At 39.0% G+C, this 27161-nt stretch overlaps 1 protein-coding gene across 1 annotated transcript; it reads right to left on the bottom strand.

Annotated features, from left to right (window-relative positions):
- Window positions 1-84: 84 nt before the first annotated feature.
- Window positions 85-26397, bottom strand: LOC309808395 (small acidic protein). Its single transcript, XM_082628690.1, has 5 exons — window positions 26206-26397; window positions 21188-21271; window positions 3139-3199; window positions 1291-1400; window positions 85-552 (listed from the first exon to the last, which is right to left on the bottom strand). Exons 1-5 carry the CDS (start codon window positions 26266-26268, stop codon window positions 322-324), a joined length of 549 nt encoding a protein of 182 aa, XP_082484816.1. The 5' UTR covers window positions 26269-26397; the 3' UTR covers window positions 85-321.
- Between the last annotated feature and the right edge of the window lie 764 nt (window positions 26398-27161).

The raw sequence follows: 27161 nt of genomic DNA, 5'->3' as shown, positions 1-27161 counted from the left end.
CCACACAAAAAGTAGTTTCCCCCGTAACTGTATTTGAAGGGGTAAAAAGGTAGTATTAGAAGTTTGATGATGCTAACATGAAAGGAAGTTGAGTATTGTATTTATTTCTTATTTTATACAACTCTTACTGTTTACAAAAATGGTTATAGTCATGCCCATAAAAGTGTAACCCATGGCATCTGAAAGCAAACACTCTTTGTAATTATTTAAAAGGGCCTTTTTAAAAATTATAATACAAAGGTCTGTGCTCTATAAGCAGTCCTCCACTGTGCATTATAACAATAAGGCTTACTTTTAATACAAAGACTAAGTGTTTGGGAGTTATGAGCCACTGGATTTAACAAACATCATCTTATAGTTGCTTTTTGCATCTTTTTTGTTTTTGGGATCCTCCACTTCATCAGGGTGCTCAGTAGCTTGGAGTTCTTCAGCAGATTCTTCTTTCTCTGACTCTGAATCACTTTCAGAGTCATCTGGACTTTCAGGATCAGGTGAATCATCATCATCATCATCATCTCCAGCCACATCACCTTCTCCATCATGATCGTCTACCTAAAAACATCAATCAACAGCTATTAAAATACATTATCCAGTACAAAAACTGGAAAAGACCCTAAAATTTTTGTCTCACTCCCTAGCCATTAAATTAACAGTTTAAGATCAGAGGCTGCCTAGGGAAGAAATGAGGACTCAGGCACCTCCATGTGTTTTATACACTGGGACTTGAGTAGGATTTGGGTTTAAGAAAGGGCTCTGAAGACCACTCACCTTCTCCCCTCCCCCCTAGTTTGAAAATAATATATTATTATCTTCCTGATGGAAACAGTATGATTTTAAGTAAATAAGGCAAGTTAACCACTGATCCATGGGAATACTTAAACAGTTATCAATGTTTTTTGCATATTACATTACTTTGGAGTAATGGACCAATAGTTATTATATGAAAAGAGATGACGTAGGAAACAACCAAGAAAACTCTCCTGAACCGGTGTTCACATGAAATATTTCATGTAACTTGTATGTTGTTCATGCCTAATTAAGGTGTGCCCTAATGATTATCTAAGCAGAATTTACATTAAGCTAGTATCAGAAAACATATTTCTAAAATTCTCAAAAATATCTATTCTCATTATCTACAAAGACCTAGTTTGGAATGTAAAAATATTTTAAGTAACTGCATAAAGAAAGCTTTCTACATAGGATTCTTGATTGCTAGAGTAATTTAACACAAATAAATGATAATCAAATTGGAAATTATCTTCCCACTTAATGAAAATACATAATTACTACCTCACTGAAGCCAAGTCCACAATGTCGTCGATATCTTCCTGATAATTTACTGTCCATACTTTGTTGATATTGAGACTCCAGTTCTTCATTAATTTTCTTGTCTTCTTCCCCTGTATGTCCAGTGTACTTTGATTATGTTTCAGTCAAATTAATAAAAATATTTGATTACACAAAAAACCCACAATACAGATGCTATTATATTCAGGGCTGATTTCTCTAACTGTGACTAATTTTACAGTGAATTTTGTGGATGGGTTTATAAACCATAGGTAGTTACCCAACAGATAAAATAATTGAAGGATGTATTCATGATTACTTCTTTAGTAACCAACCCCCTGAAGCACAAGTTGTTTATTAAAGATGAAAAACTTAATTTTTCCCATGTAATAATTCAAACCAGATACAGGAATCTCAGAACTGCTTAAATTTACATATTGTAAATATTAATTACTAAGAACTTTGGGCATCATGTTTTAGTTTATTTATAGTCTAATGATGGTTCTCCTGAAAGTTTCCTCCTAGTCATGTAGAAAAAATCCTCCAACAAACAAAAGCTTCTGTCTTTGAACAGAAATAATGAAAAGGCACAAAATTCTGTTCAGAGAATGGCTAAATAAAATGACCTTGGAATGGCTTCCCTTTATGCCTTTCTTTGCATATCAGTTTACTGCACCAACATAAACTTATTTGTAATTTTATCATGCAACATTTGATATATAAAGTATGTTAACATATATTCTGTTATATATGTTATGAAGCAGAATACTAAACAACCACCTATAAACTTAACACCCAAGAAGTAGAACATTACCAATACCATTGAAGCTTTCTGTACATGACATTTTAATTTGTAAATACAAGAAGAATTTCATATTTTAAAAGAATGAATGCAACAGTTAAATGTATTTCCATTCTGCCAAAGCTCAGGGACTTCTGCCTTTTGTAGCAGTGCAAATCAATTTGAAATAACTGTTCAACACCAGAAATATGAAACGCCTATTAATTTCTAACGTCTATCATCAGGGCCAATTTTATTTTATTTATTTATTTTTATTTTTATTTTTTTTTGCGGTACGCGGGCCTCTCACTGTCGTGGCCTCTCCCGTTGCGGAGCACAGGCTCCAGACGCGCAGGCTCAGCGGCCACGGCTACACGGGCCCAGCCGCTCCGCGGCATGTGGGATCTTCCCGGACTGGGGCACGAACCCGTGTCCCCTGCATCGGCAGGCGGACTCTCAACCACTGCGCCACCAGGGAAGCCCCAGAGCCAATTTTAAATGGGATAAAACTTTACTTTTCAGCAGACTGAATTCAAATCCAAATTCTAATTCATTTTCAGTTTTTACTTTTAAAGTTTTTCCCCCAAAAATTAAAAGAAAAATTAATTTCTTCAGGCTTTCCAATGAGTCTATACTCTTCAAAGATATCAGAGCAAAACTCAGTGAATAAACTAAAAACCAGTATAATATGCCAACTATTAACACTGTATATTAAATAATTTACAAAATACATGTAAACTCTAGATACTATAGTTGGCAAGATGAGGCATAAAACCTCACTACAATTAAAATACTACATGTTGTGAGTTAGTAAAAATGAAGACAGAAACTGGTCAGTTTCTTGGTTAGAATATCATATTGATGTATATATACTCAAATCTTTTATGAAAGTATATACTGTTAAATGATATACGTAACATGTTTACATATACTACATATATTTCTAATATTTGTTAATCACTAGAACTAATCAACAATTATACACGGAAGTTAGAATATCCCAAAATATGTACAAATATTTCATATTCCAAATTTAGCACCTCCACTTTAATTATATTTTACTTTCTTACCTGTTCGGAAGTGAGATGTGGATTTGTGATCTCCTATAACAAGACGACCAGTATGTTCTTTCTGTAAGAAGGCAGGAAATTTATTAGAATTTGAGACCACTAATTCAACATAATTATTAAGTGTCTACTATGTGCCTGACAATATTCCAGGCTTATGGGATACAGTGAAGAAAAAGAACTAAATTAAGATCCCTGTCTTTATGGAACTTACATTCTTGCATGGATAGGGATGGGGGGGGACACAAAATCAGTAAGTAAATTACAGTATGTGTGAAGGCAGTGTAATTACAATAAGCCAAGCAGAGGAAGGGGATAGAAAGTATGTAGAGTTCAAGCTGGAATTTTAAATGGGATAGATAGCTAGAAAAGTGGATCAATCTAAACATTTTCTTTCCTAAAATGCCAGTTAAATGAGTTGCTTTAATTTTTCCACCTTCTCTTTCTGATGTCTCAGGCATATATCATGGAAAGAAAGCAAATGAGATTATTTAACTGAATAAAAATGAGATTTATAATGAACAAAGTGATCGAAATTTAAAATATAGAACATAAAAATAACCATTACTATTTAACATACCACAAATAGCTAGCTCATTACTTTTGACTACAATAAACACCCACTTTCAAACTATCAAAAAGCACAGAACTTAAAACAATCTAGTTCTATAAAACATAAAAATAAATCTGACTCAAAGTTACCAACTGATCAGCTTACATAATTACTCTCAATTTATCAGTTCCAATCCACTCTTCATGGTTCATATTTAGTTTTGAAACCGAGCATGAGCCCATGGGGCTCCTGGGCATGGAAGCCTTTCCGTGTCCCCAGTTTCTTGTTTATAGGGAACAGACTCCAGCCTCCATGACACTCCCTGAGTTCCAAAGGGCAGATTCGAACTGTTGCTTAACAGGGAAGGGAGGTGATGCAGAGACAAGGGAGGAGCAGTCAAGAAACAACAGTGTAGCCTTTGGATAGGGTCCTGGTTCTGCCTGAAGGGATACAGGTAACAATGAGTTCTTTACAGAATGAAAACCCCCAACAAATGTAAGATATTAGCATTCTTTATTCCAGATTAAAGGAACCAGAGAAGCTCTTCAAGAGACCATCTGAGGCCCGATTTAAGGAGTCACAGAAACTCATCAGACCACCTGAAGCCAGGCCCTGCACACACCCTGATCCTTATCAGCAACTCTTCCTTTGAACCACTGCTATAAAACTCCTCACCAAATCCCTCCGGCTCGGGACACACAGTTTTGAGAGGCACTGAGCGTGCTGTGTCCCCCTTTGCCTGGCAGAGCAATAAAGCTGTTCTCTTCTACTTCATCCCAAACTCTGTCTCTGAGATTCAATTCCATACTGGTGCACAGAGGCCGAGTTTTCGGCATCAGTTTCACAAGGTAAAGAAAGAAATTGTTCGGGAGACTGGCCAAGATGGCCAAGAAAGATCTTGAGCTCACCTCCTCTCACGAGCACACGAAAATCACAACTATCTGCAGAACAGCTATCAATGAAAAAGACTGGAACCCCCCAGGAAAGATCTTCTACAACTAAAGACATAAAGAAGGAACCACAACAACCTGGATATAATCAAATTCCATACCCCTTGGGGTGGGTGATCCACAAACTGGAGAATAATTACACTGCAGAGGTTCTCCTACAAGGAGTGAGAGTTCTGAGTCCGACATCAGGCTCCCCAGCCCAGGGGTCTGGTACCAGGAAGATGAGCCCCCAGAGCATTTGGCTTTGAAGGCCACTGGGTCTTAACTGCAGGAGCTCCACAGGACTGGGGGAAATACACTTCACTCTTCGAGGGAGCACACAAAATCTCACATGCACCCGGACACAGGGTAAAAGCAGTAATTTGATAGGCACCTGGGCCAGACCTACCTCCTAGTCTTGGAGAGTCTCCTGGAGACGCGGGGTGGTGGGGGGACTGCGGCTCACCCTAGGGACACAGACACTGATGGCAGAATAATGGGGAACACTGTTGGTGGCTGACATCCTGGCTCATTAGTTCCAAGACCTTATCCCACCCAACAGTCTGTAGGTGCTAGTGCTGGGATGCCTCAGGCTAAACAACTAACTGGGCAGGGACACTGCCCCACCCCTCAGCAGACAGGCTGCCTAGAGACTTACTGAGCCCACAGCCACCTCAAGATATGCCCCCTAGACATGGCTCTGCCCATGAGAGGACTGAGACCCAGCTCCACCCACTAGTGGGCAGACACTAGCCCCTCCCTCCAGGAAGCCTGCACAAGCCTCTAGAGCAGCCCCACCACCCAGGGGGCAGACACCAGATGCAAGAAAAATATGATTCCCGCAGACTACGGACAAAGTCTGCCCACAGCAGGCCAGACCATACCCACTAGCAGGCCAACACAACCTTCAGGACACCCTGGACCCCATAATCAACTGTGTCAAGAACGACCTCCTAACCCCAAATCTTATATGTGCTCTGGGATCCAGGGGCCCTGCAGCCAGACTCCAGGAACTAGCTCTGACTGCCCACTTGCCCCCAGAATCTGGCTTAACCTGCCAATGGGTGGGCAACAGCCCCAGAGTCTTCATGAACCTGACTCTGACCACGCAGCCAGCACTAGCCTTGGGGCCCCCTAGGGTTCTGCAAGCAGCCACTTCATGACCAGGGCCTGCTGAACAGCAGCCAGCAGCATCCGCATGAGGCAGGGCCCGGCAACCAACCAGACTAGGGGCCAACCAAGCCCACCAGATCACTCACATAGTCAGGCCACCACAACAGAAGGACCCACACAGCCCTCTTAGGAGGAAACTCTAGAGCATATAGCTTGGGTGGTGAGAAGGGAGTGCACTGCTGGGATGCATAGGACACATCCTAGAGGGCCACTTCTCCAAAATCAAGAAATGTAACTAACCTACCACATACATAAAAATACAAACAACAACTTAGACAAAATGATGTGGCAGAGGAATATGTTCCAGATGAAGGAGCAAGATAAAACCCCAGAAGAACTAACTGGAGATAGGCAATCTACCTGAGAAGGAGTTCAGAATAATGATTGTAAAGATGACCAAAGAATTTGGGAGGAGAATGGATGCCAGAGCAAGAAGGTAGAAGTTTTTAACAAAGAGTTAGAAAATTTAAAGAACAACCAAACAGAGATGAAAAATACAATAACTGAAATGAAAAATACACTGGAAGGAATAAATAGCAGTCTGAGTGATACAGAAGAATGGATCAGTGAGCTGGAAGACAGAGTACTGGAAATCACTGCCACTGAACAGAAAAAAGAAAAAAGAATGAAAAGAAATGAGGACAGTTTCAAAGACCTCTGGGACAACATCAAGCACACTAATATTAGCATTAAAGAGGTCCCAGAAAGAGAAAACAGAAAGAAAAAGCCTGAGAAAATATTTGAAGAGATAATAGCTGAAATATTCCTTAACCTGGGAAAGGAAACAGTCACTCAAGTCCAGGAAGTACAAAGAATCAAGGAACACACCAAGACACACTGTAATCAAGATGACAAAAATTAAAGATAAAAGAGAGAATATTAAAAGCAGCAAGGGAAAAGCAATAAATAACATACAAGGGAATTCCATAAGGCTATCAGCTGATTTTTCAACAGAAACTGCAAACTAGAAAGGAGTGCCACGATATATTTAAAGTGATGAAAGGGAAAAACCTACAAGCAAGAATACTCTACCTAGCAGAGCTCCTGTTCAGATTTGATGGAGAAATCAAAACTTTTACAGACAAATAAAAGCTAAAAGAATTCAGCATCACCAAGCTAGCTTTAGAACAAGTGCTAAAGGAACTTATCTAGGTGAAAAAGAAAAGGCCACAACTAGAAACAAGAAAATTAAGAAATGAAAAAGCTCACAGATAAAGGCAAACATAAAGGTAGGAAATAATCCACATGCAAACTAGTAGGGAGGTTGACTGACAAAAGTAGAAAAATTATCTGTATCTACAATAAGCAGTTAAGGGATACACAAAGCAATTAGATATAAAATATGATATCAAAAACAGTAATTGTGAGGGGAGGAGAGTACAAACGCAGGATTTCAAAAATGCATTTGTAATTAAGAGAGCAGCAACTTAAAACAATCACGTATACATATAGACTGCTCTACAAAAACCTCATGGTAACCACAAACTAAAAATCTGTAATAGATATACACACAAAATTATCCACAACACTAGAGATAGTCATCAAATCACAAGAGAAGAGAACAAAAGGTGAAAGACCTACAAAAACAAATCGAAAACAATTTTGGGAGAGGGAGCTGTGTAAGAGGAAAGGTTCTCTAACCCTGGGAACCCCCTTCACCACCTGGGAAAAATCAGCCAGGACAGAAAGTGAGCTTCACTAGCTCAGAGGAGTGCAGCAACCGGCTCTAGGCAGGCAGAACAAAGAGAGACCAGCACTGATAGTCCTGGCCACCTCGCTCTACTTACTCCCCAGCCTGAGATGTGTGTCTGCTGGTGCGAGGGGGCTGGGTGCTAAAACTCAGGCTTTAGGGGACAGACCTGGGGAGGGGACTGGGGTTGACTGCACGGAGACAGCCAAAATGTATTGGAGTATGGCCCGGGCCACAAGGTGTGGGGAGGATAATGCCTGGGTCCACCACAGAAGCCCCACTGGTAATGTGCTCATGAAGGGAGGGTCAGGACCCCACCACAGCAGCCTCATTCTCCTTGTGCTCACAGTGGGCACGACTCTTGACTCTCTGAGCTCTGCTAGTAGACAAGCCCTGGTGGTTGCCTACACACAGAGGTGGGGCTGAAATATGAGCTGTGTCCAGCCAGCAGCTTTGAGACTTTGGCAGATTTATGCCTCTGGTGCCTTTGTAAGCTCGGCACCTGGGGGACATCCAAGCAGATTATTGGTGTTTCTGTGATTAGGGAGGGTCCAGGGCTAATTCCATAGCTCCCATGGTGGGTCCAGGTGCCCGACTCAGGTGGGTCATGGTGCCTGACTTTGGCAGATGAGCACTGGTTGCTTTCTGATAACTGCGCCTGAGGGGCATCTGGGCCAACTGACTGCATTCCCACAGCTGAAGCGGGGCCGAGAGCAGTGCCAACCACAGTGTACTTTGTGAGTACTCATGACAGGTGACAGGAGACACCACAGAGCATACTTTCCAGTGGACAGCTCCTGGGAGGAATACCCAGTGGCTCCTCTCCCAGTGGGAGCACTCTAGTCCCATCTACCTCACACTGCAGTTTAGCAACGGATCTGAGAGCTTTTACTCCAACACCTGGGGAGCAAACCCTGCCCCTGGCAGGGCTGTGACAGCTACAGAGCAAAGTGGAGGCCCCTGTTCAACATCCAGTGCAGGCTCCAGTCACCACAACACCAATCACACCCCCTATCATAAGGGCAAGCACACATTGAGGAAAGACATGGCAGTCATCCATACTAAAAACAGCTTTTGCACCAAAAATATTAGACTCATTTAGGCTACACAGGGACATTCCCACATAAAAACAGCCCTTTAAGACCACAGTAGATAACTGTTTCTCCTAAAGTCATAGAGTCAGAGAAACATAAGTAAAATGAAGAAACACAGGAACTGCTCCCAACTAAAAGAACAAGAGAAATCCCCTGGAAGTACAAACGATGAAACACCTCTCCAGTCTACTAGACCCCGAGTCCAAACAGAAGGTAATAAAAATACTAAAGGAATTAACAAAGACTATCAAAAGAAATGCAGATCACTGTAACAAGAAACTAGAACTATAAAGAGGAGCCAATTAATATAGAAAACTCATCTGTGGAGACAAAACTTGAGCTAAAGGCAATAAATAGCAAACTAAATAAGGCAGAAGAACAAATAAGTGGTCTGGAAGACAGAATAATGTAAATCACCCAATCAGAAGAGCAGACAAAAAGACAAGTGAAAAAAAAAAAGAAAGCAATATACGAGACTTGTGGGATAAAATAGAGCGAGTCAATCTACACATAACAGGATCCCAGAAGGAGAAGAAAGAAAAAAGGGGATTGAAAATGCGTTTGAAGAAATTATGGCTGAAAACTTCCCAAACCAAAAGGAAACAGATATCCAGGTACAAGAAGAACAGAGAGTCCGAAACAAGATGAACCCAAGCAAACCTACACCATGACACCATGACATATTATAATTAAAATGGCAAAAGTTAAAGTGAGGATTCTAATGGCAGCAAGAGAAAAAGAGTTACTTCCAAGGAAACCCTCATAAGTCTATCAGCTGGCTTCTCTATAGAAACACTGCAGGACAGAAGGGAGTGGCAAGATATATTCAAAGTCCTAAAAGGGAAAAACCTGCAACCTAGGAATACTCTATGCAGCAAGATTATCATTTAGAATAGAAGGAGAGATAAAGAATTTCCCAGACAAGTGAAAACTAAAAGAATACAGCAATACAAAACCTAAACAGACATTTCTCCTAAGAAGACATACAGATGGCCAATATGAAAAGATGTTTAACATCGCTAATTATTAGAGAAATGCAAATCAAAACTACAGTGAGGGATTACCTCACACCAGTCAAGAGAGCTATCATCAAAAAATCCACAAACAGTAAATGCTGGAGAGGGTGTGGAGAGAAGGGAACCCTTCTACGCCGTTGGTGGGAATGTAAACTGGTACAGCCACTATGGAGAACAGTATGGAGGTTCCTTAAAAAACTAAAAATAGAGCTACCATATGACCCTGCAATCCCACTCCTGGGCATATATCCAGAGAAAAACATGGTCCGAAAGGATACATGCACCCCAATGTTCATTGCAGCACTGTTTACAATAGCCAAGACAGGGAAGCAACCTAATGCCCATCGACAGAGGAATGGATAAAGAAGATGTGGTACATGTAAACAATGGAGTATTACTCAGCCATTAAAAAGAAGGAAATAATGCCCTATTCAGCAACATGGACGGACCTAGAGACTGTCACACTGAGTGAAGTTAAGTCAGACAGAGAAAGAGAAATCTCATATGATACTGCAATGTGGTACACATATACAATGGAGTATTACTCAGCCATAAAAAAGAATAGAATAATGCCATTTGCAGCAATATGGATGGACCTAGAGAATATCATACTAAGTGAAGTAAGCCAGACAGAAGAAGACAAATATCATATGCTATCACTTATATGTGGAATCTAAAAAAAATGATACAAATGAACTTATTTACAAAACAGAAACAGACTCTCAGACTTTGAAAACAAACATATGGTTTCCAAAGGGGAAAGGTGGGAGGGGAGGAATAAATTAGGAATTTGGGATTAATATATACATGCTACTATATATAAAAATAGATAATCAACAAGGACCTACTGTATAGCACAGGGAACTCTACTCAATATTCTGTAATAAACTATATGGGAGAAGAACCTGAAAAAGAATAGATATATGTATATCTATAACTGAATCAGTTTGCTGTACACCCGAAACTAACACAACACTGTAAATCAACTTACTCTAATATAATATAAAAATTAAATTAAAATAAAATAAACAACAAAGTCCTAGTGTATAGTACAGGAACTATATTCAATATCTTGTAGTAAACTATAATGGAAAATAATATGAAAAAGAATATATATAAAGTACAGCAAAGTATCATTTTGCTGTAAGAAAAATGCCAGAAAGTAACACCACATTGTAACTGAACTATATTTCAATAAAAAATATATAAGCAAACAAAATGAGAAAAAACAGAAAACAAAAGCAGTTATAAGAGGAAAGTTAATAGCAATACAAGCTTACCTCAGGAAAGAAGATAAATCTCAAACAACCTAACCTTACACCTAAAGCAACTAGAGAAAGAAGAACAAATAAAACCCAAAGTTAATAGAAGGAAAGAAATCATAAAGACCAGAGCAGAAATAAGAAAACAATAGAAAAGATCAATGAAACTAAAAGCTTATCCTTTGAAAAAATAAACAAAATTGATAAACCTTTAGCCAGACTCATCAAGAAAATAAGGAAAGGGCTCAAATCAATATTAAAAATGAAAAAGGAGAAGTTACAACTGACATCACAGAAATACAAAGGATCATAAGAGACTACTACTACAACCAATTATACACCAGTAAAATGGACAACTTAGGAAAAATGGACAAATTCTTAGAAAGGTACCATCTCCCAAGACTGAACCAAGAAGAAATAGAAAATACGAAGGGACTAATAACAAGTATTGAAGTTGAAATGGTAATTTAAAAACTTCCAACGGACAAAAGACAAGGACCAGATGGCTTCACAGGGGAATTCCATCAAACATTTAGAGATGAGTTCACACCTATCCTTCTAAAACTTCCTGCAGAGGAAGGAACACTCCCAAAATCATTTTATGAGGCCACCATCACCCTGATACCAAAACCAGACAAAGATAACACAAAAAAAGAAAGTTACAGGCCAATATCACTGATGAACACAGACACACAAATCCTCAACAAAATACTAGCAAACCGAATCCAACAAAACATTAAAAAGATCATACACCATCATCAAGTGGGATTTATCCCAGGGATGCATGGATTTTTCAATATCTGCAAATCAATGTGTGATACACCACGTTAACAAACTGAATAATAAAAACCAAATGATCATGTTGTGAATGAGGAATGTGGCCTGCTATATCAGTAAACAAAGGATACTGTGGCCATCAAGCCAGCAGCCACCCCCAACTGTGCACCCTGAGGGGATTCAGGATGGTGAAAAGCATGAAACTGGCCCTAGATAGTTAGGGTGTATATCAAAGGAATGATTTCAATGAGTCCAGACTCTTGAATCTTCCCACACGTGGAAGTGTTAAATTCATTAACTTGACATGTTTGGTTTTCCATAATTAACAGTTTCTTTAATTAACAGTAATCCGTTGATGTTTCGACTACCTAGTTTTTGATGCCAAATGCGTATATATCCTGGCTCCTCCTTTACCTCTTTGGAGCAGTGCCTCAGAGCAATATGAGGCTGACTTAAGTCCTCGGGAAATCCGCCAAATAAAACATAATTCTCAACTTTTAGGTTGTGTATTTTTTTCAGTTGACAGTTTTGGTGACCAGGAAGGGACTCAGAGCAGACGTCTCTCCTTTGCCTGAACTCTAAAAGGAACTGGGGCCTTGGTACCAGCAGAGGCCTGTTGTGCCCATCCAGCTCCGCAGAGTCCAGATGAATTTGGGTGAGTCCCTCCTGGTTCTTGGATCTCCCGATTACTGGCTGATGATCCTGAGTTTTATTTGGCGGTGTCTAACAGGTACCTGGCTCCCCAGTTGAAAGATATTGGGGAGTGGCCCCTGCTAGTTGAAAGATACTAGGGGAGCCCAGTTGACAGACACTGGGAGAAAGTGTCCCCTACCTGAAAGATACTAGGGTAACTCAATTGAAAGACACCAGGATTTCCTCAGTTTGAAAGATACTGAGCAGTCTCAGCTGAACGGTTGGTTAGGTAAGAGGTTTACCTGACATTTTCCTCAAATTGGCTATCTTGACAAGAATGTGTCGGGATAAAAGTACACGAATAAAATTTTATGCCTGAGAAATTCAAGTTCAAATGGGAAACAGATTCTCTCAGAGAAATGAGGGGTGTCAGAAAGCCAACCTCCAACTAACTCTCCAGCCAGATTCATGTACGTACAGAGCTCATACCTGCAAGTAAATAAAGGAAATCTTGCCCTGAAAATGACTAAATGGAGCTCTTTTATTGTATACGCAGCTATGTTAGAAAAAGTTGGCTTCATAAAAACATATTTTCAGAATTCTAATGTTAAAAAAAACAAAAGCCCTTCTAGGGGGAAGCTGCATTCCTCCTCCTGTGTCTTTGAGATGTAAATGTTTTGTCTGATCTTCAGGCCTTGTGTGTGTTTGTGTGTTTTAAGTTCTTGGTCTCTGTCATCCAAAAGGTACACATATGGTGTACATTTAGCAGCCAATCGAATAGACTGAGATTCTGAGCAGGCTTTTGTCTGAATTTTTGCCATCTTAACCTTCATTGCGTCAGCCTGTTTAGTGAGGGCCTTTATTTTCTTAGACTATTTTTGGGAGTAAACTTTCTGGATCTGTTTAGGTCACATCCTTCACACTCTCCTGTGGGGAAGCCTCTTGCATCCTATTGGTTTAAGTCACTATTAACATATATCTCATTAATGGCCAGATGACAGAGCCTTTAAATTGGAGAAACTTCTAAATTGGTAAATTTTTAGAGAACTCTCATTATAAACAGGTGTTTTATTGATATCTATGGGAAAAAAAATTAAAGGTGGGAAAAAAATATATAATGGTTAACTTAAGAACTCCCTTAGTTTAAAACAAACCAAAAAAACTGGTTTGGGAAACCTTATTGTGGTTTCTGCTTCCCCTCAATAGATCTTACAGATGCTAATAAAAACATCAGAATAATTAATATTAATTAGGTTGATTAACAGAAAAATAAGAGAAAAAACTAAAGGGAAAGTCTAGAGACTCTTTCCCCACAAGGTAAACTTTTTAAAGGAACATATCCCAAATGGATAAAGAAATCTTAAGATAAATGATTACTTTAAAATGCGATAAATAAAATGAATGTTAATGGGATTAAAACAAAACGTTTTGATACATTACCTAAGGTTCAATGGGCCAAATGGAAACCCCTCTCCATTGTACTGGTACCCAACATTAAAGGACCCCAAGCAAGTCCGCTCTATTTACCCCTGTTTAAAATATATATATTTAAATGGTGGAAGAAAATTACACTGAGGTACCTGACCAACAATTACTTGGGGCAACAATTAGGCCAATTAATCAAGTTTACAAAAGGGCCTGAGTCAGTTGGCTCAACCCCTCACTGGGGACCCCAGAGCCTTTTATACGAAATAGATAAAATGGTCAAGAGAAAAAAAGAAAGGAAAGCTTCTAGGACTCCTTGTAATACCGAGACTCGTTGATTGGGTCCTAAGAGAAACTAACATCAAAGGTGTAAAAGTTGGCAGAATTGAGATGAAAGTTTATAAAAATTGGTATTTATGTTCACCAATCTACAGAATGCTAATGTAAAAGACAGTTCATAATTGCTTACTTAGTATTCACTAGAAATCAAAGTTTTTAAGGGTTGAGAATTCTAATTTAAATATGAAATTAAAGCTACTAAAGCTACTACTAACTTATGAGGAACCCAAACATCAAAGCGATGAACATAACGAAACTGGTGGAAATGATTTTCAGCGCTTGATTTGGATATTCTGGCTACGTAGGCTATCTTCCATGTGGTGTAACGTTGACTGTTCTCAATCAATGTCTTGATTTGATTGCTGTCAACTTCAAATGGTCTACCTGACCATGGAGCACCGTACAGCGAGAAATCTCAAGCACAAAACTTTGCAAACCACTTTTGACACATTCAGTCAGTCACAGTACCTTCTCCATACACTGCACAAATCTTTTTTTGCGTTTTAGTTGCGTTTCTACCTTTCTTGAAATAATAAAGCATAATATGCCGAAGTTGTTGCTTTTTTTCTTCCATCTTCAATATTAAAATGGCTACACAAAAATTCACCAGTTTTGATAAAGTTTTTTTTAAATGCATACTGATATGACAACTGTCACAATACAATCTAAGAAAATTGTTTCGAATGAAGTTAAAGACAACTAAGTGCTACTAGAGACAGCTTATGGAAAAACCAAACGAACTTTTTGGCCAACCCAATACTTGCAAAGCACTGCCAAGTAACTAGTGATGAACCTTATGTTATATTGTATGTATAAATGTCATTAATACAGATATTCCAAAATTTATATGAAATTACTAAAATCTGAGATAACGCTGATATAATGTTATCAATCATAATTCTAGTTATTATCGAAATATCCAAGTTCCTTGTCAACTGCATTGTAATCAGATCTTTAACCATGGCATTTTAAGTCCTGTCATTTATAAATAGTCATTGTTTTATTCTGATGCTTTTATAAAAGGAAGATCTTCAAGAAGATTCATAAAAAGGACTTTTTAACAAGTATAAGTTTCTGATAGCTTTTAGATCATACCACTGAACTGGGTAAGAAATGACAAAACTCTAATGCAAAACCTGACTACTTCATCCAAATCAACAGGAATTACACGGGACTGAATGAATTTGTAAATATGATTTATAACTTTATGACTTTTTCAGGGAAATATATTGGCTTTTCCTCTTTGTTTTCCAGAAAAACGTTTCCTCTATTATGCTATGACCTACAAGTTGATCAAGTTATTCTTTTATAAACAAAAATAAAACATATTTTTTCCTCTCTACCTGATCCTTCCATATTTGGCTTCTCCACCTGGCTCTCCTATGGACTTGATGGTTTACTGGGACCAGATTACAACTAGTTATACTAATCACTGTTTTTTTTTTGAATTTTATTTATTTTTTTATACAGCAGGTTCTTATTAGTTATCCATTAATCATTGTTTTAATTTGTTCTCTTTGTTCCTGAATTGTTTATGCTCTGTGTCTCTCTCTGCTGTACTATGACCTTATTAATGTTACTGACTATATTAATTATCCTGTCTAGTTTATAAGATTGTCTCTTACCCAATGTGTAACCAGGTCTCCAAAAAAATTAATGACGGCTAAAGGTCTTGAAACAGTTGATCATACTCATACTCACACACACACACACACACAAAATATATATATATGTATATAAAAGACTCTACACAGGATAACTGTAACAGTACAACTCTCGGTATGGAAAGAAGCAACAAGAGAAAACATTTTCTAGATCATAGCAGACTAGTAAGATAGGTGATCCAGAGAATTCTAGATTATTAACAGGTCCTAATCCAAAAATTTGAGTGGCCTATCAACAGAATCTTTGCCTGATCTAGGAATGAGCCTTCCTAGAACTGTGGGACAAAATTGGTCATGAAATGCCTCCCAAACGTTGGTTGAATTTATGATCAAGGGGAAGCACTGTGAATGAAAAATGCTGCCCTATCAGTAAACAAAGGATGTTGCAGCCATCAAACCAGCAGCCATTGCAGCTACCCCCAACCGGGCACCCGGTGGGGATTCAGAATGGAGAAAAGAAGGATACTGGCCCTAGATAGTTAAGGTGCAAATCAAAGGAATGATTTCAATGAGTCCAGTCTTGCATCTTCCTACATGTAGAAAAGTGTTAAATTCATTAACTTGACATGTCTGGTTTCCCTTAACAGTTCCATTAATTAACAGTAATCTTTTGATGTTCCAACTATCCGGTTTTTATTGCAAAACTCCTATACATCCTGGTTCCTCCCTTACCTCTTTGGAGCAGTCCCTCAGAGCAATCTGAGAGGCTGTCTTCTAGGCTTAAGTCCTCAGAAAATCCGCCAAATAAAACATAATTCTCAACTTCTAGGTTGTGCACTTTTTCAGTTGACAATCTCAATAAATGCAGAAAAAGCTTTTGATGAAATTCAACATCCATTTATGATAAAAACTCTCCAGAAAGTGGGCATAGAGGGAACCTACCTCAACATAATAACGGCCATATACGACAAACCTACAGCTAACATCATACTTAATGGTGAAGAGCTAAAACCATTCCCTCTAAGATCAGGAACAAGACAAAGCTGCCCACTCTTGCCACTTTTATTCAGCATAGTATTGGAAATCCTAGGCACAGCAATCAGACAAGAAAAAGAAATAAAAGAAATCCAAATTGGAAAGGAAGAAGTAAAACTGTCACTGTTTGCAGATGACATGACACTATACATAGAAAATCCTAAAGATGCCACCAGAAAACTACCAGAGCTCATCAGTGAATTCAGTAAAGTTGCAGGATACAAAATTAATATACAGAAATTGGCTGCATTTCTATACAGTAACAATGAAATATGAGAAAGAGAAATTAAAGAAACAATCCCATTTACCATCACATCAGAAAGAATAAAATACCTAGGAATAAACCTACCTAAGGTGGCAAAAGAACTGTACTGTGAAAACTATAAGATGCTAATAGAAGAAACTGAAGATGACACAAACAGATGGAAAGATACACCGTGTTCTTGAAGTGGAAGACTCTGTATTGTTAAAGTGACTATACTTCCCAAGGCCATCTACAGATTCAATGCAGTCCCTATCAAATCACCAATGTCATTTTTCACAGAACTAGAACAAATAATTTTAAAATTTGTATGGCCCCAAATAGCCAAAACAATTTTAAGAACAGAGCTGGAGGAATCACAGTCCCTGGCCTCAGACTATACTACAAAGCTACAGTAATCAAATCTGTATGGTACTGGCATAAAAACAGACAGAGATTAATGGAACGGGATAGAAAGCCCAGAAATAACCCCATGCACTTATGGTCAATTAATCTACGATGAAAGAGGCAAGAATATACAATGGAGAAAAGACCACTAATTTCAAGAAGTGGTGCTTGGAAAACTGGACTACATGCATAAGAATGAAATTAGGACATCCTCTAACACCATATGCAAATATAAACTCAAAATGCATTAAAGACATAAATGTAAGACCATATACTACAAAACCCCTAGAGGAAAACACAGGCCAAACACTCTTTGACACAAATCGCAGCATTACTTTTTTGGATTCGTCTCCTAGAGTAATGGAAATAAAAAAAATAAACAAATGGAACCTAATTGAACTTAAAAGCTTTTGCAGAGCAAAGGAAACCATAAGCAGAATGAAAAGACAACCTATGGAATGAGAGAAAATATTTGAAAATGATGCAACCAACAAGGCATTAATTTCCAAAATATACAAATAGTTCATATAGCTCAATACCCAAAACAAAACGAACAAAAACAACCCAACCCAATCAACATACAAGCAGAAGACCTAAATAGACATTTCTCCAAAGAAGACAAACAGATGGCCAACAGGCACATGAAACAATGCTCAACATCACGAATTACTAGAGAAATGCAAATCAAAACTACAAGGAGGTATCACCTCACACTGATCAGAATGGTCATCACCAAAAAGTCTACAAATAATAAATGCTGGAGGGGGGTGTGGAGAACAAGGATCCCTCCGATGCTGTTGGTGTGAATGTAAATTGGTGCGGCTACTATGGAAAACAGTATGAATGTTCCTTAAAAAACTAAGAGTTGGGCTTCCCTGGTGGCGCAGTGGTTGGGAGTCCGCCTGCCGATGCAGGGGGTGCGGGTTCGTGCCCCGGTCCGGGAGGATCCCATGTGCCGCGGAGCGGCTGGGCCTGTGAGCCATGGCCGCTGGGCCTGCGCGTCCGGGGCCTGTGCTCCGCGACGGGAGAGGCCACAGCGGTGAGAGGCCCGCGTACCACAAAAAAAGAAAAATAAAAAAACCCCTAAGAGTTACCACATGATCCAGCCATCCCATTTCTGGTGGTATATCTAGAGAAAACTAACTCAAAAAGATAAATGCATCCCAATGTTCATAGCAGCAGTATTTACAACAGCCAAGACATGGAAGCAACCTAAATGTCCATCAACAGGTGAATGGATAAAGAAGAAGCGGTGTACACACACACACACACACACACACACACACACACACAATGAAATACTACTCAGCCATAAAAAGGAATGAAATAATGCCGTTTGCAGCAACATGGATGGACCTAGAGAGTATCATACTAAGTGAACTCAGACAGAGAGACACAAATATTGTGATATCACTTACATGTGAAATCTAAAAATTATGATACAAATGAACTTATTTACAAAACAGAAACAGACTTACAGACATAGAAAACAAACTTATGGGGCCTCCCTGGTGGCGCAGTGGTTGAGAGTCCGCCTGCCGATGCAGGGGATACGGGTTCGTGCCCCGGTCTGGGAGGATCCCATATGCCGCGGAGCGGCTGGGCCCGTGAGCCATGGCCGCTGGGCCTGCGCATCCGGAGCCTGTGCTCCGCAACGGGAGAGGCCACAACAGTGAGAGGCCCGCATACCGCAAAAAGAAAAAAAAAAAAAAAAAAAAAAAAAAAAAAAAAAAAAAGAAAACAAACTTATGGTTACCAAAGGGGAAAGGAGGTGGGAGGGATAAATTTGGAATTTTGGGTTAACAGAGACAAACTACTATATATATATATATATATATATATATATAAAATAGATAAACAACAAGGTCCTACTATATAGCATAGGGAACTATATTCAAGATCTTATAATAAACTATAATGGAAAAGAATCTGAAAAAGAATATCTATCTATCTATATATATGCATAACTGAATCACTTCGCTGTATACCTGAAACTAATACAACATTGTAAATCAGTTATACCTCAATTAAGAAAAAAAAAAACTGAAAAAAAGGGAAATTGTTCACTAAAACTGAGTGAAAGTGAGATTAAACTTGACTTTGCAAAGCAATCTTAACCAATTATCTGTGTATACAGTAAATAACAAATAACCCTATTGTGAAATCATGACGCATTCTCCATACCCAAAGATGATACTCCTGAAAAGGTTCAAGCATTAATGCTTATTGCCTTACATGTTATTAGCACAAAAGCAAATCAATAATTCAGTAGTTTGTTCCTTTAGATTGCAGAAGACACCTCATAACAAGATCTGAATATACATAATGGCATCAAGTTATTCTAAGATGATAGTATTATACTGGTCTATCATACTTTCTCAGTTGGTTCTCCCTGTGACCAATAAAATACTCAGTGGCTAGGATTAGGAATGTACTTTGGGGCCACAAAATAGCATAAATCTAAACAGCCTACGTAAAAGATCAAAGCTATGATCTTTGCCCTTGTTAGCAAGGAATTTAACGTATGCTATGCCCATTTAACGGCAGCCACATTTTTTTAATTGTTCAATTTGTTCTCCACCCACCCCCACCCTATTTTATTGAGATATAATTGACTACTGGTAGCTAAATTTCATACATTTTTGTTAGGGTGTTCTTCCTAGGTACTTAAATGTGATCCTACTACGTTGAGCATACCCTTAAACTATTACTTTATATATCCTTAGCAAAATCTTTTATTTGCATGAACCAAGAGAAACTTCAGACTACTTTCTATGACAAATCACAAATTATTGGGAAATCTGGATTAATGTGATATTATACAAATGCTTCCTTTGTATGGGTCTTAACATCTTACATGATCTCTCCCTATGCCCAAATCCACTGTTCTAGTCTGGCTAACTCTTAATCCCTTCAGATTCAGATCAATTCTATTTCTGGGAAGCTTTCTTGTGCTGCTAAGCCAGAGTGAGCTTCCCTTGCCTGTTGATTCCACAGCATTATGTGCATAGCTCTTCCATAGCAATTATAATTCTATATTGTTATTATCTGGTTTCCTCCAGCACATGATAGCTCCAAACTTATGTTACTGATCTATGTGACCACCTACCCAGGACCTAGTACCGTGCCTGGCATGTAGTAGATAGTCAATAGCTGTTGGTAAAATGCATTCCCATATAAATAACAAAAACAAAGGGCAGAACTTATTTCTAAAGAGCTTAAAAGAGAAAAAAGTTTTCCTTTTTCTTCCACATCAGGACTGCAGAAAGATTACTGGGACAGTGTTAGGAAAATAAATGTACTTGCTTACAAAAAAAATCAGTGTTTAGAGATCACTGTATTTGCATGTAAAAATTAATTGCTAGGAACAAGAGTTTTTTCCAACAGGTGATGTTTCCTGGTACCTATATTTTATATCTTCTGTTACGTTAATCGAACTGAAAAAGATTTTAGAATATATTGAACATTTTTAAAATTAAGTTTTTGACAAAGGCTATTCCCTTGGCTACTACTTCAAGGGCTGGAAGGAGCTATAAAATATGAAAGACCTACCAAATGGTCTTTCCAGAAGTACCTTGTATCAAATTATCAGGCTAACAGATGGCAAATCATGAACTTTCACGTTTTCTTTCTTCCACAGGAGTCTCCTCAAACCAAATTTTTTCTCTATGCAGTCTCTAAACATTACCACCCAGTGGCACTGAGAATCCTAGAAGCAGCTCAGTGAGGTCAGCTATATTTCCGAAAGCCTAAAGTAGTCATGCAGAACAGTAAAATGGGATCCAAGTGTATTAACTCCTTCTCACTTAACATACATAAAAAAGGGCATTATTTGCACAGAAAAGATAAAAACGTATTCTGTCTGATGCTTACCTTTCCTGCACCCATAAGTCTCAAGAACTTTTGTTTTCTTTCTTCATTACCTAAGTCTGCTGCCTCCCAATTGCTAGATCCAAGCTGGAAAAGAAATTAGCCAATTAATCTTTTTTGCATAGTAACAAATATTTAAAAATTTAAAGTCTACCAGTAAATCCCAAGCTTTTTCCCCCTGTCAGTTTTCACTATAAACTGGACTCACTCTTGCTTAGGAAGTTAAGCATATGAATAGTATCCGAATTAGAATATACTCCTTTTCTGTTACCTTAAGGGAAAGTCCTGTAGTTCTTTTGCAGCCGGAGATCTGGTTTTCAAATGTTTATACTATAAGAATTACCTGGAGGGCTGGTTAAAACACAAACTGCTGAGCTACACCTCAAGAGTTTCAGACTTAGCAGGTCTGGGGTGGGGCTTGAAGATTTATTTCACTTCTAACAAATTCCTAAGAGATGCTGATGCTGCTGATGTAGGGTACCACACTTCGAGACCTACTGCCTTAGAGCCTTGCAGGGCCCTAGGGTACCTAAAACTTTGCACCCAGAAGGCTGCTACAGCTGTTAACTGAACTTAAAACTCTGGCTATATTGATATTCTAAAGAACAGTACAATATCAGAGTCAACTGGACCCCATTTTAGTTTCTTTTTTGAACAGTTTCCTTATTGTAAGGACTGATGTGTGAGCACTTTTTTTTTTTTTTTTAATATTTATTTGGTTGGGCCCAGTCTTAGTTGTGGCAGGCTGCCTCCTTAGCTACTGCATGCAAACTCTTAGTTGTGGCATGCATGTGGAATCTAGTTCCCTGACCAGGGATTAAACCCAGGCCCAGGGCACTGGGAGCGCAGAGTCTTAACCACTGTGCCACCAGAGAAGTCCCTGTTAGGACTTTTATTCTTACTTAAATGTCTTCCAAAGAACAAAGAGAAAATTTACTAATTTTTTTTTAAAAAAAGAATAGACTAAAACTCATTCTATCTTGTAATTATCAAATGGGTCTATTGAACCCTTTTATAAATCTAATATATATTATGGAATCCTAGTGATATTTTCCCCTACATATTGAAACAAATTTAAGAATTATTTCATTATAATCCATTAATCATTCCCAAATATGCTAAAAATGACTAAAATAATAAGATAGAAAAAGTGGCAGAAAAGTTTTCTCATCGTGTTGTCCAAAGTGCTGCATCATCTTTCAAGAAGACATCACCCCTCCGTTGTATGCTTCTAGCTCTCTTTGGACCCAGTTGAAAATTTTAATTTCTACTCATAATGACAACCGAGTAAAAAACTGAAAACTGACAGGAGGCATTTCACAATTATTAGACGAATAACAAGGTGAATGCAAAATGACAGGTACTGTCTAAACTAATGATAATGGCAAACTTAACTGCAATTAAACTATGAGTTTTTGGATGATGAAATACTAGATAACTTTTCTCCAACCGCGAGTCAGTGAGAGACAAAAAAACAAAAAAATATGGTACTTTCATCTAGAAAGCCATTCAACAGGAAGAACTTCATCTTGCAATATTTTGCAATATTGCTACAACAGCCTGGACCATCCCGTTTTTCTAAAGAGGTATGTGACTATTTAATATCATCTTTTATGATATTTGTACACCAAAATTTACTTGATATGGTTTTTAAGTGGACAAGTGCTGAGGGCAGGTGACTAGAAGGAATATAGAAATGAAAACATTCATTGGATTGATCATTCTAATTGAGTTTATAATCTAAAAATGAAAATGTTTTGCAATTATAGAGCAAAGAAGACAAACCCCGTTTGACACAAAACAATGAGCAATGAAAACGCCTCAAAAAAATTCTTCAAGTATCATATTTTGATGATGCAAATCCAAGAAGTAAAATAAAGCTAAAATCTATTAGAAACAGACTTGAAATCTGAAATTATGTTTCAGTTTCACACATGACAACTGATAAGCTGTTAGCTATATTCAGAGAATGCTAAACATTTTGGATATATATATATATATATAGAGAGAGAGAGAGAGAGGGGGGGGAGAGAGAGAAATCAAGAAAACTAGGTTTGCTATGGTTAAGTTCATATCAAAATTTCTAATAAAGTTGTTTTTACTATCCTTTTATTCTTCTGAATATTATTCATAAAAGACTAATAGAATAATATATATATCAAACAATGATGACCATCCCTCCTGGGCATATGAGAGTTGAAGTATTTGTACCATACTGGACACCCATTTATGGTTATTCCTTTTGTCTACCTAAGTTCCAAATCTCTACTTCTTTCCAACTGACAGTTCATATTTTTTCATAGACTAGTTAGTTCTTAACTGTTTCTGGCTCAATACAGTTAAAACAAAACAAAACAAAAAACCAAAAAACAAAGTACCAGTGAAGCTTAAGTTCTGATTCTCACTAAATCACTGTTCCCTGGACCTGGCATAGCGTAGCAAGTACCTTGCTCAAGTGCTGCATTCTAAAAAGCACATGGGTGCCTGATACATTCTTAGAGATTCTCCACCAGTTACTAAAATTAACCTCCCCATTCCTCTTACTTCCTGAAAGATAGCTTTCAATTCTCTCCTCCAATCAAACCAATGAAACCATTTTTAAGTTGGCTTCATCCTTAATACCCTTATTATAGAACAGCTTATTGTTTCTTATTATAGGAACAGTCAATTTACCTCCTCCTCAATACACACTGTAGCAACTATTAGAATTTATTTCTACCATTGTCAGCATTTTCCTACAACTGGATTCAATGATTTGTTACCCCCATTAAATGTGTGAGGTCAGTGGGCAAAGAAAACTTTGATTATCTTTTACATGCAGAGGTTCATTAGAAATTGCTGACCAAGTACACACTATAATTGGTTGATTTTCTAAACGTAGGCATATATTTAAAAAACTTAAATATATAATATTCTGGGGCTTCCCTGGTGGCGCAGTGGTTAAGAATCCGCCTGCCAATGCAGGGGACACGGGTTCGAGCCCTGGTCTGGGAAGATCCCACATGCCGTGGGGCAAGTAAGCCCGTGCGCCACAACTACTGAGCCTGCGCTCTAGAGCTCGTGAGCCACAACTACTGAAGCCTGCGCCCCTTAGAGCCTGTGCTCTGCAACAAGAGAAGCCACTGCAATGAGAAGCCCTTGCACCGCAACGCTCGCCACAACTAGAGAAAGCCCGCGCACAGCAACGAAGACCCAACGTAGCCAATCAATCAATCAATCAATCAATCAAATCTATTTAAAAAATATATATTATACTTAAAAGATTAAAAACACAAGCACTTAAAGATAACTCCCAATTACCAACAAAAATAAAATTAATATTAAAGAAACTGACAAAAAAAATAAAATCACTGTCAAGGGACAAGTAAGTTACTACTGTATTGCGCTAAAATATAGAATTAGCAACATAATCCTTTTCAGATAATGTGTGAAGGTCCTAGGACCTAATCTTGAATTGCAACTGTAACCACCTCTTTCAAAGAGAATGCTTATAGGATTGGAAAAGGTCTTAAAGGTCTTCTAGTTTAAAGTGATCCCATCAAAAGCTGTAGAGATTTAATTACTTAATCCCTTTAACTTTGTTAAATTACCTAATATCACCTAGAGTTTTGTGTCAAACTAAAAGATTATTTTTTTGATTCTAGCAAAGCAGGTGCTTGACATTCTAGCAATCAAGTCACAGTTAAATACCAGGAGGAAAACAATGTAATAGCTTTTAAAAGGGCACCCAGGTTACTCAAGTCTAGATACATTCCTGGTAGGTACTGGCCTACCATATTAACAAGAAAGTTCTCAAAGCCAGTTGTAGGGAGGAGCAGCGGGAATGAATAAATCTCACTATGTAACTATTTATCTCCAAATCTTTACTGATTACTCATCTTTCTGCACAGCTAAAATCAATTTCAGTAAAGAGCCTTACTATTCTGGACCTAACCCCACCACTTACCCAAAGAGGGATGAGTCTTAACATCATCTCATTGCTACAACTGACGCACTAACAGTGTTGTGAGCTTTTTATGGTTCGCAAAGTAAAATATTATGAAAGGCACTCAACTGCACTACAGAAAATAAACTCTACACATTCAGAAATTGACAGCACTTTAAACAAACAAAGAAAACTAGATGTCCTCCTTTCATCACTCTTAACTATGACCTCTCCATCGCCCCCCCGCCCCATTTCCCCATCAACGTTTCCATGGCATTTATCCATTGTATGAAGGACCTAGTTTTACGTTTACTGGTTACTGCAGCGTCCATGACACCGCGCTAGGAGCTAGTACAAATACACAGAAGGCCTAGGATAAACACCAGTTATTCATCTTTGAATTCCCAACACCTGGCACAGCAGTAAATATTTAATGGTTTACTTTAAGGAATGAATGCTTTGCAATTTAAACTGGCAACTGTAGGGGGAGGGAGGAGAGGGAAGAGAGGTACTTGACATCGAAACGGGCTTCTACGTCTCAACGTCTTAGGCCTCAGCATGGTGCGCCAGTACCAAATTATTCCCCTGGTACCACTTTTCCGTTCAATATTTTCTTGGTTTACTCTTAATAGTACAGTTAAGTTTAACTCTTAATAGTACATTGCAAAAATAATCCCGGCCAGAAAAATCTGTCCAAATTTGCATGAACATCTTGACTTTATCACAGGAGCATTTTAAGCCTAAAACAGGAATCTTGCCGTTTCTACTGAATAGAAAGGCCCCATAAAGAAGCTTCATCAGCCCCCGAACAGGCAAACATGGTCCCTTGACTAAGCTCTTCCACTTCTCAACCATTCAGGATTTCCTTCCTCGATTCCCCTTCCTACGCAGGCCTCCGGCTCTTAGCGTGCGGACCTCTTCAAACATTCCAACTCAAATTAAGAAAAAGGTGTATTTCCCATTCTTCGGGGTCCTCCTCCTCGGCCCTCCCCCTTCAGGTCACCTCAGGCGCTTCCTCCGTCTTCATCCACCCTTCCCGGCCTACCCCAGCCTTTAGTAGGCCTCAACCCTCCACCACTCCGCCATTGTTATTTACATCGTCGTCTGGGGAGGCTGAACGCTTCACCCCGTGTGGATGGGACTCTCTGGCAGCACTCATCGTTGCGGAGACCCCAACGGGAAATGCCGAACCCACTCGCCGTTCTCCTCAGCCGCGGCGCCAGCAGCCTGCAGTCTGCCACCAGCACAAGCAGCGCCACTCCACAACGCAGAGCGTCTCCGGGTCTTCTCCGCCACTGTCGTCACCGCCGCGTGCGCTCTCCACCCCGGAGCGCTCTGGGAGTTGTAGTTTTCTGGTTCACCACATACCGCCTGAACAAAGGAGACGGAGGGTTGACTAAAACTACAAATCCCAGGAAGCCCAGCGGCGCAGCTCGCGCTGTGTGGCGGGAGTGCCCGCCGAAGCTGCGTCTTCCTCGGCTGGTGGAGGGAGCTTTTCCGCGGGTGGATATGGCGGTGAGCCTGGGGCTCAAGCTTCGTCGCTACAGAAAGAGGCTTAGGCTGGGTTTTCGCATTTCCCTGTGAGACGCTGCCCCACTGACAAATGCATTCGTTATAGTTAAGCACCTAGGTTTAAAGGTAATGTTTAATGCTTATTGAATCCTCACGAGTACAGTCACCGCAAGACAAAAACCTTTCAGAAAAAAATATGGCTCCTACCGTTTCCACCGTGGTGTTCTCTATTGCTCGTAGGTGATTTCTAAATCGGTGGGGCAGCTTTTAAAACACTCCCGACAAACGTTTTCCCGCTTTCTCATTTTCACTTAAATGAGTTCATATTGGTGTTAAATGCCAGTTAATTGGCCATTATTGTAACTAGGGTTCATACGAGGGAATCCTGTAAGCTTTCCACGCGGCTTTATGTGAAGTGGGAGTGACCCTCTTCAACCTCGCTGCTGGTATGTAGGCTTTGTAATTTGGGGGCCTTAGCAAAGTGAAGTCCATCTCTGCGAACAAGCCCTGTATCTTTTTCTTTTCTTTTTAAGAAATATT

This window comes from Mesoplodon mirus (genome assembly GCF_964341445.2).
Source record: "Mesoplodon mirus genome assembly, chromosome: 7".
NCBI classification, from domain to species: Eukaryota; Metazoa; Chordata; class Mammalia; order Artiodactyla; family Ziphiidae; genus Mesoplodon; species Mesoplodon mirus.
This window is presented reverse-complemented; position numbering and strand designations above follow the sequence as displayed.